Below are 14,053 nucleotides of genomic sequence, written 5' to 3'. Positions count from 1 at the left end.
GACCTGGGTACCCATTCAAGAAAGTCATGCAAGAATAGACACAAAACATGATTTTCGTTCCAAACTTTTCGATCAAAACGAGATTTTCTTCAAGAACACATGAAAACCACTTTCTCTTTCCAAAACCAACTTCAAAACGAAGCATGCCATGCGAAACAAATCCGATCATGCAATGCAGCTAGATATTCAGCAAGAACAACCACAGGAGATCAAGATTCTAACCTCAAAACTCGGATCTAACGGTTCAAGCCACAAAGATCAAGCTTGGAAGACTCACTCTCACTCAAGAACTCTTCTTCCTCCTCTCTAGAGCTTCTCTCTCTAAAACAAAGATTTGAGACAAGAAAATGATTTGTTTCAAGGTCTGCCGGCTGCCTTAACAATCAGCTCGGACACGTGGCGTTATCGGGTTGGTTCAGCTCCAGAAAGGTGATTGATAGACAAGACAAGTCTCTGACAAAGCGTATGCAGCAAGCTCGAGTAAGACACATCGGCAAGGAGATGACATCGGCTCAAAACAAGGATCCAGCAACAGGATAACAAAACATCGGCTAGGGAGGACGACACTTGACCTAGCTGTGCCACACCTTGGCCGGGGTGCGCCACATCTCGGCCTAGGCCATACCTGCCTGCGGACAAGGTTCAAGTGCAAAACATCTCGGCAAGGAATGCCCGAGGTGAAGATGGGGCTGAACAAGACCTCAAGATAGTTCTAAGTACAAAGGGTCAAAGGCGGACTAAGCTCAAAATGACCTCGGCTACGCACGCACGTACACTAAGCAAAGCAGGGAAAGACAAAGCTTTCAAATTAACATAACAAGCAAGACCATGCAAGAATGCATGCAAGCATGACAAGAGTAAGGTGAGGGCTGTTACATCTCCAGTCATATAAGTAGGGTTACCATTATGACGACTCTTATGTAATAGGCTTTAATCCCATCCCCTTCGATGAACTATACACTAGCTCTTTTGTCAAACCTTTTGTTAACGGATCCGCAATATTCTCTTTAGATTTCATATAATCTATTGAGATTATTCTGTTTGACAACAATTGCCTTACGGTATTATGTCGACGACGTATATGTCGTGACTTACCGTTATACATGTGATTCTGTGCCCTGCCTATTGCAGATTGACTATCACAATGAATGCAAATAGCTGGCACAGGTTTTGGCCACATTGGAATGTTTTCTAAGAAGTGACGAAGCCATTCTGCTTCTTCACCTGCTTTGTCTAAAGCAATGAACTCGGATTCCATTGTGGATCGTGTGCAAGTTTGTTTCGTGGACTTCCAAGAAACAGCAGCACCTCCTAGAGTAAAGACATATCCACTAGTGGATTTTGAATCTTTAGTATCCGATATCCAATTGGCATCACAATAACCTTCGAGTACTGCTGGATATCGAGTAAAGTTCAAACCATGATCACGAGTAAATCTTAGATATCTAAGAACTCGAATGATCGTTTTCCAATGGTCTTCTCCAGGGTTACTAGTGTACCTACTCAATTTACTGATAGCATAAGCTATATCAGGACGAGTACAATTCATTAGGTACATTAGGCTTCCAATGATTTGGGAGTATTTTAACTGAGACACTGCATCACCTTTATTTTTTGATAAATAAAGACTGATGTCTACAGGTGTTCTAGCTAAATTCAAATCATCCTTGATAAATTTATCAAGGATTTTCTCAATATAATGAGATTGGGATAATGCATATCCGTCAGATGTTTTAGTAATTTTCATTCCTAATATAACATCTGCGACCCCCATATCTTTCATATCAAATCTTTTGTTAAGCATCTGCTTAGTCGATTTGATCATGTTTTGACTGCTTCCAATGATAAGCATGTCATCCACATAAAGACAAACTATGACATATCCTTGGTCAGTGTTTTTAACATAGACGCATTTGTCACATTCGTTTATCTTAAACCCATTAGTAAGCATTGCTTGATCAAATTTTTCATGCCATTGCTTAGGTGCTTGTTTTAATCCATAAAGGGATTTTACAAGTCGACAAACTTTCTTTTCTTGCCCTGATACTACAAACCCTTTGGGTTGTTCCATATAGATCTCTTCATTTAGATCACTGTTTAAGAAAGCTGTTTTAACATCCATTTGATGTATTTCTAAATTAAACAACGCTGCTATAGCAATAAGCATGCGAATGGATGTTATTCTTGTCACAGGGAAATATGTGTCAAAATAATCCAGACCTTCCTTTTGTCTGTAACCTTTAACAACAAGTCTTGCTTTATACTTGCCAATTGAACCATCTGCTTTCATTTTTCTCTTGAATATCCATTTATATCCAAGAGGTTTAGAACCTGGTGGAAGATCCACCAATTCCCAAGTATGATTTTGCATAATGGATTCAATTTCATTATTAACAGCCTCTTTCCACAAAGGTGCTTCAGGACCTGTCATTGCTGCCTTAAAGCTTTGAGGTTCATTTTCTAACAAGTATGTCAGAAAATCTGGACCAAAGGATTTTGATGTTCTTGCTCTCTTACCTCGTCTTGGTTCATCATTAGTTAAATCCTTTTGGTCGAGACTATTACTAGTCTCTTGTGTTTGATTGTCATTAGTCTCTTGACTTTGTGTACAATCATAAGTTCTTTTCTGTGAACATAATTCCTGTCCTTTTCTTGTAAGGAAAGACATGTTCAAAAAACACAGCATTCCTTGACTCTATAATAGTGTTCACATTTATATCAGGTATATCTGATTTATAAGTCAGAAACCGATATGCACTACTATTCTGAGCATAACCAATAAACACACAATCTACTGTTTTTTGTCCAATCTTAATCTTTTTAGGAACAGGTACTTCAACTTTTGCCAAACACCCCCACACTTTTAAGTATTTGTAGGAAGGTGGTCGACCTTTCCACAATTCATAAGGAATGCTTTTGGTTTTCTTGTGGGGTATTCTATTAAGAACATAATTAGCAGACAATATTGCTTCCCCCTACAAGTTCTGTGGTAAGCCTGAACTTAGTAACATGGCTTTCATCATTTCTTTTAGGGTTCTATTCTTCCTTTCAGCAATTCCATTTTGCTGTGGAGAATAAGGGGCTATAGTTTGGTGAATAAGGCCATGTTGTGCACAAAATTCATTTAATGGTGCATCATATTCACCACCCCTATCACTTCTGATATAAATCAATGAATTTTAAAACAAATTCAAGAAAAAACCAAAATAATTATGACTACTCAAGTCAGAATTAATGTTTTGACAAAAACATATCCTCATAAAAATTTTTGCCTAAGAATCAAACAATTCAAAAACCCATTTGATTGTATACATTCTTGCAACTCAATAACAAATAAATGTCACTGTCATAAAAATATTTGTGACAGAAGAAAATTAAATTATCTCAACTAATGCAAGAGATACACCCCCATATTAATAAAATGGTTCATGGTTTAACAAATTCTACTACGCAAGTAAAATAATTATTAATGACATCTCATGTCACATAATTCAACATAAAAGATTTCTTAAATTACTTCCCAATTAAACGGACCGATATAATTACATACATCTTCATGTTTAAATTTCTCTGGTGTTCAAACACCCATTCAAAATTGATTAGAAATATTCAAATTAACCTGCTTATGTCCTAAGTCGACATAACAATTTATCATTCCAAATCACTTGAAATTATTGTTTAAGAAATAACTTGAGTTGATATCATACATGCATATCAAACGTATCAACTAAAAATAATGAATCAACAAAATAAATTAATCATGCGCGATCCTATCACTTGCATCATGAAATAAAAGGATTCTCAAATCATAAATAAATCCAACGCATTTAAACTTTAAACTTCAAAATGACAAAACATACCTTCATTTAATCAGCTTGATTTGTACATAAATAAACAAATTAATATGCATTAAAATGTTCTTCTGAATATATATATATATATATATATATATATTTTCCGACTCAAGTGCAGAAACAATTCAAGACTATGAATCCACATTGTAATAAACTAAAATTAGTTTGTAAAACTAAAATTTTATTCTAGAAACAAATTCTTCCAAGTATACTCATGATGATCTATGATAAAGTCAAAATAATTAATACCTTTTCACAAAGGATTCAAAAATAAATGGTCTACCAAACGAAATCATAAGTTACTTACAAAATTAACAGATTATGACCGAGTCACAAAGGTTACGAGATAGATTAACAAAATTAATTTTCTAGTTACTAAAACTAGAAAATAAATTACAATACAAAATAATTTTATTTTCCTTGTTACTAAAACTAGTAAAATAAAATACCGAAATAATATCTGATTACAAAAATCAGAAAACCAAACCATAAATTAATTTTCTAGTTACTTAAACCAGAAAATAAATTATAACACAAAATCATTTTATTTTTCTTGTTACTAAAACTAGAAAATAAAATACCACAAAACTTATCTGATTACAAAAATCAGAACAAACACAAAATAATTTTCTAGTTACCAAAATTAGAAAATAAATTAAAACACAAATTAATTTTCTAGTTACTAAAACCAGAAAATAAATTATAACAACAAAATAATTTTATTTTCCTTGTTACTAAAACTAGAAAAATAAAATATCACAAGAATTTTCTGTAATACCAAATAATATTCTGAATTGTTAATGACACCAGTATCGTACTACTAGTTGTTGTCAAAGAAAATAGACAGTATATTACTACTATCTGTCAAATAGCATAAATCACTATTTGTTTTTCCAACCAGAATATTAATTTGAAAACACAGAAAATTAAATACAATGAAGATACCCAAAAAGGAATCTGTCTTAAGATTGTTGGACAATCTTCACTGTATTTAGAAGATTTAATTCTATTGTGTACACAACAACAAATAGAATTTAAAGAAATAAAGAAAATGAGAGAAATTATTTGATTACAAAAATCAAACTCGAAATAAAAATAAATAATGGATCTTGAAAATTTAAGGCGTGACTAAGCGTAGGATTCACCATAAAAGAATTCAATCTCCATCATATATTTAATATTTAAGAAAAAAAAATGGACACTTCTAGATTTACTGCACCTAATAATAAGGACCAAACAAACCAACCACCCTAAAATGATTGACCATGTGCTCATGACAGATGAGACTCGCGGGGATTGGGACCCCTCCCCTCTCCTTTGCTGTATAAAACCTTTGAAAGAAGCTTAATGAAATCCATTTAAGATATAGATGACATAAATCGCATGTGAACTTGTGTTATATTATAAGGCATCAAAAAATAAGTAAATAAATAAATAAAAATTGGTAGATTATAAGTTGCATATGCTCACATGGTTTTTTTTTATTTTTTTCCCCCAAGTAATATAAGAATTTTGAACAATTTTAAGTAGGAATGAGATGATTATTTTTTGTCTTTCTAATAAACTGATTATTCTCTTAAATTAATGAACAACGATTCCATTTTATTTTTTATTGAATCAAATATAAGAATGGAATTTTAATCAATCTCTTCTAACTCCAGATTCAGGAGATCGAGGATTAAACCCCACATACAATAGAATTTGGGGTGCTTGTTGTGCACTCAGCATAGCAGGCACTGTTGTGCGGCTTTATGTGTTCATTTTGGGATCTGTTTTAATAATCTGAATCGTTCACATTTTATATTACATCGGGTAGAACATAGCTGTCAAAAATCAAATTAATCGAATATTGTTAACCCTTTCATCCACTCACATTTGTATCTTGAAAAATAAATGACATTACAATTTAAAGTATTAAAATGATTACAAATGTGAGTGGATGACAGAGTTAACGATATCCGATTAACCTAACTTTTGGCAAGCATGTTCTACTCGATGTACTCTAAAATGTTAACGGTTCAAATTATCAAAATAGATCCTAAAATAAGCCCATAAGGCCGCACAGCAGTACCTGCGGTGTTGGGTACACAACAGACATCCCAATCCCATACAATAGAGCTAAGCACTTATTTTAGTGAATCAAATACTACTTCCCAACAAAATGACCTTGAAATTGGCAACAATTTTACATACCAAACCGACAGAAATTGATATACATTTTTTTAAGGGCATAGTTTAAATTAAATGAACCAAAATAAAATTTTAATAAAAATGTATAGCACTAATGAGGTAATAAAAAATATCAAAAGTGATTCCCATATCAAATTTTGTCAATCTCATTAATATCAGATAGATACAACACTTTATTTATTTAATTTTTTTTATGACGTGATATTGCAACTTAAGAGTTGATTATCATTATTAAAAGTAAAAAACTAAATTAAAATTTTAGAAAAATATGTTTTATTGATTATATCTATATTTCTACGATGGCCAAAGAACACACTCATTATATTTATTTTTCAATGAAAAGTAAATAAATGGTGGAAAGAGACACACATGTTACCATATGAAGAACAATATTGTCAAGATTCAAAGTCCGTTTTGGATAGATATTTGGCATAGTGATGTGGACCCCTATTTTATCCTGCTTCAAAAGTAATTAATAGTATTATTCACTGTCTTTATTATAAACAAATAATGATATTGATGTTACATGTCCCAAATCTATCTGTATCCCAACTGTATTTTCCATATGATAGGATATTATCAAGAAAAATGCTTCGGACCCTGCTGGGGTCGACCCCAGTGAGGTGGCGCGTCGTGATTGAATAAAAAAAAATTGTTTTATTTTTTGAGTTTCAGCCAGTGAGAGCTCGCCACTTCACTGGGGTCTGCAGCATAGTTGATTTCCAAAATTGTTATAACTAATATACTCAATAATTTTTCCATCTTTCTCTCATTTTCATTATACTTTGATGGAAAAAAATAATTTTTTTGTTTAAAAAAGAATATATATAAAAAAAATAAAAATAAAAACTAAAATTCATTTGTCATTGAAGTTTTTGAACTACAAAAATACATGTTTTAGTTTTAAGTCATTTCAGTTATTCATATTTTTTAACTAATTTGATTTTGCTTCCTATCCAAGTCTTATTAGGATCCCCCCCAAAAAAATCTAAATTGTTATAGTAGAATCAAATTTTAAGAAAAAGAATATATTACTCACACTTGATTCTCTCAATTATCTTTGTTATCTCTCTTAATTTTAGAATTGTACAATTACTAGTTTCACTCCTTTGGGAATAGTATTTGTATGATATATTATAATTGAAGGGTCTAAATATATAAGAAGAATACAGTAATTTTTAATAATAATTGAAGAGGATAAAATGTAATTAACTCAAAAGAAAAATAGTACATATTCTTTTTTTGAGGGTCACCATTTCGAATCACTTTCTAAATTTTATTAAGGAAAATTACACTGATCTCCATTAAAATTTGAAAAAAAATATAATAAATCTTACAGTTTAGACATAATTATATTAACATTTTAATAAAGTTAAATGGACCAAAACTAGTCCAAATGTTGCGAAAATATAAAAAAATAAACAACATAAAATATACACTTTTATGTAAAAAATATGGTAATATTATTTTTTTATCCATATAACTAATAAATTATTAATAAAAAGAGGACTTAACTATTTAAATCATGAAGGAGCTCAATATAATTATGTCAAAATTATAAACCTTACTATATTTTTTCCATAGCTCAAGGGAGGTCAATGTAATTTACTCATTTTATTAATAAGTATTTTTGTGCTATAAATAATTATTAAAAATATTGAGAGATATATTTCGGGGTGATATAAAATTGTGGGGAAAAAAAAATATCTCTTGTTTTTTTGGGATAAAATAAATGAAACGACGACGTTCATGCTTACTATTGTGTAAATCATAAAATAAAATCCACACGCGTAAACGACGCTGCTTTAACCCATCTAACTGTGCCCGTCGGCATGCAAGAAACTATTCCCTGTATCGAATCCCCTCATAACTCCAATACACACCAACTTCAATCTCTTCTCTCGCACCATCATCAACCAAATCACTTATGATCATCAATCCCAAACCTGATCAACGGCTCCTGATCCCCAATGAGGACCACTCATTCCAAGTCAACATTATACGAAAACACACCTTATCAATTAACCCAACAGCTATATATATTTATGGCTAATTTTTCGAGAGACTTGTGTGTATATAGATAGAAAGAATAGATTCACTGAGAGCTGTGAGAATCACTGAATAGAATAGACTTTGGCGGAGGCGCAACATGGCCACTGAGGAGCCCAAGAAGGTGGTGATAGCTGACGTGTCCACGGCGGAGCCACCGCCGGCGGCGGAAGCGCCGCCGCATGTGAAGGACGTCGTTCAGGAGAAAGCTGTGATTCCTCATCCACCTCCGCCGGTTGAAGAGAAGGTCGATGAGCACAAAGCGATTGTTGTGGCCCATAGTACTCTCTCTCTCTCTCTCTCTCTCTCTCTCTCTCACACACACACACACACACCTCGATACAGTGTGTTATCTCGTTTTTGCTTTTTTGACGGTGTGTTTGATCGAGTTGTAGATATATGGCGTAGTTACAAGAGATTTGATTTTCTATAGTCATCTGTTTGGTTGCCGGGAAAGCGAAGGAAAATAGTATATATATATATATATGTTCTTTTTCCGCATTAAAAAATAAATGCTTAAAATATCTCTTCTTTCCTTATTTTTCAATAATAAATTGCTGTCAATTGATTTAAACAAATTTTAAATTTAGGTTGAAAAGCAGATTCTCAAAAATATATTTAAAAAAAAAAAAACTGTGAACTGCCTAGAAATCTGAAAGTTTCGAATGTTTGCTGATGTTCTATGAAAGCTACCAAAATTGATGTATTAAGATCGATTTGGAAAATTTCATTGTGTAACTTTGGTCTTATTGCAACTTTTTTGTTTTTTTGTTTTTTTTTTGAGAGAGAGAGAGTTAATTGAATCAAAAGCTATTCATTCTAATAATACACGATTGTGATTTTTTTTTTAATATTATGTATTATCAGATTAATAAAATACATGAATAGGAAGACTCATTAAATCAGTGATAAGATGATAAATAAATTAATGAAAAAATATAATTATCATAACATTATTAGATATATATATATATATATATATATGGAGTTGTGTGTGCAATGGCTATCACCATCACACTTTCTTGTTGTGGAATAATTACTTGCAAATTGCAATTAGAACTTTTAATTTGTTTAATTAAGCACTAAACGAGATATTTTATATTTGCACCTTTATATGCATATCTTGGATAACTTTATCATCATTTGATATTTACATATATGTCCATTATTCCAAATTACAGACTTAAACTTTTTAAACAAAAAAATGTTACTTTACTAAAAGAAGCATTAAAATTCTATATTTATATTTTTAAAAGTAATTAATATGTCACTTTCATATAAAGCTTATCTTGGATGCCAAAATGCATCATTGAAAACATTATCTGTTGACTTTATATATCATTACTTCAGTAGGATGCCAATAATCTTAATTACTGTTCTGTATTGGATTTTTAATTTTATTTTTGTATACTATTGCCTTGGTGAAAGACAATTAAATCAATTAAAATCATGTCAATTTTTCTTGCCAATAGAAGATTAGTTACACATTATTATAGCTCGATAAGAACTTCGATCATGGATATTAGCTACCTCACATCCTTTGGATTATGTCAATTGAAAAGAGTTCTTCTATGTGCATAGATTCTGATTACAGAACCGGACAAAAATCTCTCACATGAGATATGACCCACATTTGGTAGGTTCAACCCCATATGTGAGAGTTGTGTTCAGTTCTATAATCAGATTCTATTCACTTAGAATTTTTCATTTTTTAGTATTTGTGATGAGAGTATAGAAAGCATCTACAATACATGTCCTAACTCCACAGATGGTAAAGGTAAATAGTTTAATTCACTATGTTGAAATTGTTGATTGATTAATTAATACCCATCTATAATATTAACCCCCAACTCCATTGTTTCGTCACCATTCTTTCATATGCTCAATTTGCCAAAGCCTTTCATGCAAATTGTGGAAAATAAAATTACATGAAAATCATATCCCTCCTATGGTATTTTTTGGGACACCAGAGGGCTTTATGGACTGAAGGCAATTGTATGAATGGATCGCCTTAGAGACTTAAAACTATTTGGCATACTTCTCTTGGCTTGTGACTCTGATTACTAATGTTTTGCTCAAAACTTGGGCATTAGATATTGATCAAGAAAACTTCTATTGTCAAGGATTTAACTGTTTAAATGCTTCCTCTTTGTAGAGACTGAAGATCCTCCAGTGAAGAAAACTTCAAGCACTTCACTTGACAGAGGTCAGTGACTAGATATTGGGAAAGCACTCTAGTTTAAAAGTTGGTGATAGTTTAATAACTCGGTTTGGTTTCATTTTCAAAATCTGCTTCTGAATATTATTGTTATTTTTTGTTGAAAATAGAGGCGTAACCTAATTAGTATTCAAGTGATTATGTTTTTGTATTGTAAAACACAAGTAACTCATTTTATTTCCATGTGGGATGATTGGATTCTGTGTTTGCAGACATAGCCCTAGCAGATGTTGAAAAAGAGAAAAGATTGTCATTTATCAAGGCATGGGAAGATAGTGAAAAATCAAAGGTGGAGAACAAGTAAGGCTTTTTTACTAATTTGTCTTGTTCTTTATCATGTGAAACTTCATAAACTGTTACTAACTTCCTTATTATTAGCTTCTGTTTTTTGCAACTCAAAAGTTATTTGCTACGTTTCTGTGATGATTTTTAATTGTTGAGGTTTCATCTTCATCTTCATCTTCATTGATTGAACAGGGCCCAAAAGAAGCTCGCTGATGTCGCTTCATGGGAAAACAGCAAGAAAGCAGAAGTTGAAGCTAAACTGAAAAAACTAGAGGTAACCATGTCCCTTTATTTCCCAATTTTTGACTTGCATATGAAATTTGGCATACTTTTAAAAAAAAAATAAAAAATCTTTTTGGCTTATTTATAAACTTGCCTTGAACACTATGATAACTAAATTATATAATTTAGTGGTGAAATGAACAAGACAAGGGGCCAGAACATTATGTTGACATAATTGAAGTTCATTTTCCTCTTGTTATTTTAATTAGTAGCCATACATGTAGAAGCATTCAAAATTTGATTTTGTTTTATCCATATTATGTATCTCTTAGGAATTGTAGAACAGGTAACCAAGATTGATGAGACACGAAAAATAAAGAAGACAATAAATAGGAATTGCAAATTACACACACAAAAACACAAGATGTACCTGTTTCATTTACGATCGTTGAGATTTCACTATCATTAAAAAGGATTTACAAACGAGAAGAAGAAAAAGAAATACCGGGTTGATCTCTCAAATCTTCTTGTTAGGAGCTCAAGCTCCTGAATTCTTTTGGTGAACTGAAAAACCCAAAAAGAAAAAGAAAAGAAATACTGACGATGATATTTCGACTAGACAAAATATGAATACTTGCAAATCTCCATCAGTTGTTTTTTGAGTTCTTTGTTCAACATTTGACAATCCTTCTTACGAGCAGGAACAATTGGAGAAGAAGAAGGCAGATTATGCAGAAAAAATGAAAAACAAGGTTGCTTTACTTCACAAAGAAGCAGAAGAAAAGCGAGCAATGGTTCAAGCAAGACGGGGTGAAGAATTTCTCAAGGCGGAGGAGTTGGCTGCAAAATATCGTGCAACCGGAAATGTTCCAAAAAAGGTCATTGGCTGCATTGGCTATTGAAAATCTCTCCTAATTTTCAAGCAAAAAAAAAAAAAAAAACTAGTTGTTTGTTATTTTTGTGTGTTAATTTGCTTTTAAAAAACCGTGTTTATTAGTGTGTTTTTTTGTATAGGAATAATATCTTTAATTTGTAATGATAACTTTATGTTAATAATCAAAAATTAATAATTATATGATTAAAGCAGCACTAGTCAAGTGGATTAATTATATGAAATAATTTTTTTAATTTAAAAAAATATAGTACCTTTATTGTATTTTTTTTTTTTAAGAGTGTTCTATTCTAATTTAAATTTCATTTTCAAATTTAATATTGTGACAGGCTATTAGAAAATTTTAAGCAACTTTTTCTTTTATATCTTTTTTAACTATCAACCAATCACTTTTATTACACTAGATTTAGAATTTCTTTGTTTTAATCACAAGAAAGCTCACCAAGGCTGGGCAATATTAGATCCACTCTTGCAGAGAAGTTGTCAAATACTTGTAATCACACGTCCGATAAATACTAACAACAATCAAACCCAGGATGTATAGTTTTGCAATTCATCCCAATATCCAACTCCTCAAACTAATTTTCTAATTATTCATAAAAATTTCAAAAAAAAAAAATTAAAAAAAACTAATGGTAAGTTATTTGACTAATTAAATAATAACATTACTAAATTCAGCATTTCAAACTAATTTTCTAATTATTCATAAAAATTTCAAAAAAAATTAAAAAAAAAAAACCAATGGTAGGTTATTTGACTAGTTAAATTATAACATTACTAAATTTATGCCACATTTAGTATAAAGTTTCAACAATTATCAAGATTTGACAATTTCTCATTCTACTCATGTTTTTTTTGTACTTTGTCTCTCGTATCAATTTTGGTCATTATAATCACTTCATTTTTCACATTGTGTCAATTTGATAAATTGATAACATCTGTTAAGAAGTTAAACAAAAATCAAGACTAAAATGGTCCATTCAACCTGTTAATGTACACTAAACCTAACCCACTAACCTAACCCACTACATCCACCCCACTAAACCTAACACACTTACCATCTCCACTACCACCCACCACCTCCACTACCATCCACTACCACCACTCACTAACCCAAACCCTCTCCTATATAATGCCACTCTGATTTGTAATACAATACATCAAAACAATACAACAAATCTTGTAACAACAATACATCAATTAATAATACATCTATTTCTTACATGGTATCAGAGCAGGTTTAGAACCTGATATTTTCGCTTCCCCGGCGGGCGGCAACCTCACCTTAGCTGCCCGCCGGACCTCAACCTAGTCCGCTAAGATTTTTCTTACACATACCTCGCCAAAGCAAAGCCTCCGTGCCCTCCGCAAGACGACCACTCACATCCTCCAATTGGAAGACTCAATCGCTCCAGGAAAATCCATCCCTACGGAACAAGCAGACTTTCTTCGCTCCAAACCATCCGTCTCCGCTGCTATCGACGAAGCCTGTGCCCACTAGGTTGCTAGTCCCCAGATCCCCGTTGGCGTGAGAAGATCTGCAACTCCATGCCTCTCCACATCGTCACCCTCTCCGAGCTCGCCGCTGTCATCTCGCCACTCGCCTCCGTCATCTACCTCCTCGGCTTCTTCGGCATCGACTTCGTCCCGTCCCTCCTCACCGGCACACCCTCCCCCGCCTCTTGGGACGACGCCGACCTCGTTCTTCTCCCAGCCGACCGCCGCACGCTGCACAGTTCACGCCCTCGTTTGGTGGCCAAGTGGGTCATGCATGCGTACCGTCTCCACGGTGCCTTCTCCTCCCGACACTCCTTCAAGGAGGGATGGGTGCTTTGCAGAATCATACACAGAACAGGCGAGACGAGGACTGCCATGTTTGGTGGCCACTGCAAAGATGGATACACAGAACAGAATCATACACATGTCTCCCCTCTCTCTCTCGGCTAGAAGAGGAAGGGAATAAGTGGTCAAGTGGTGATCTGCAAAGATGGATATACAAAAATAAATAAAGACACAGGAGGGACTTGACCCTCTTCTCTCTTTCTTCCACTTTCTTTTTATTTTAATATATATATATATATATATATGTTTATTATAATATTCTACTCTCCCGTTGTCATACAACCCATACTTTTTCTTTTTCCTTCTTTCCACACACTCATATTCCCCACCACATGCTTTCCTCCTTCATATATTATTATTATTATTATTATTAACTCACATTTAAAAAAAAAAAAAAAAAAAAAAAAAAGAAACGACTTGCACATCCTCCCCCAAACATATTCTCTGTTTTCTTTCTCTATTTTATTTTATTCTTATTATTATTTTTTTAAACAAAAAAAA

General features: G+C 32.6%; 1 protein-coding gene across 1 annotated transcript; it reads left to right on the top strand.

Moving 5' to 3' along the window:
• Positions 1-7,846: 7,846 nt before the first annotated feature.
• LOC114296731 (remorin) lies at positions 7,847-11,901 on the top strand. The gene is made up of 5 exons (XM_082916819.1): positions 7,847-8,374; positions 10,249-10,299; positions 10,524-10,611; positions 10,789-10,870; positions 11,520-11,901. The coding sequence occupies exons 1-5, from the start codon at positions 8,194-8,196 to the stop codon at positions 11,718-11,720; spliced, it is 603 nt and encodes a 200-aa protein (XP_082772945.1). The 5' UTR covers positions 7,847-8,193; the 3' UTR covers positions 11,721-11,901.
• The last annotated feature ends 2,152 nt before the right edge of the window (positions 11,902-14,053 follow it).

The sequence above is a fragment of the Camellia sinensis genome, chromosome 2 (assembly GCF_055761805.1).
Source record: "Camellia sinensis isolate YWXY chromosome 2, ASM5576180v1, whole genome shotgun sequence".
Lineage (NCBI taxonomy): Eukaryota > Viridiplantae > Streptophyta > Magnoliopsida > Ericales > Theaceae > Camellia > Camellia sinensis.
Note: the sequence above shows the minus strand (reverse complement) of the source record. Positions and strands in the feature narration are given on the sequence as shown.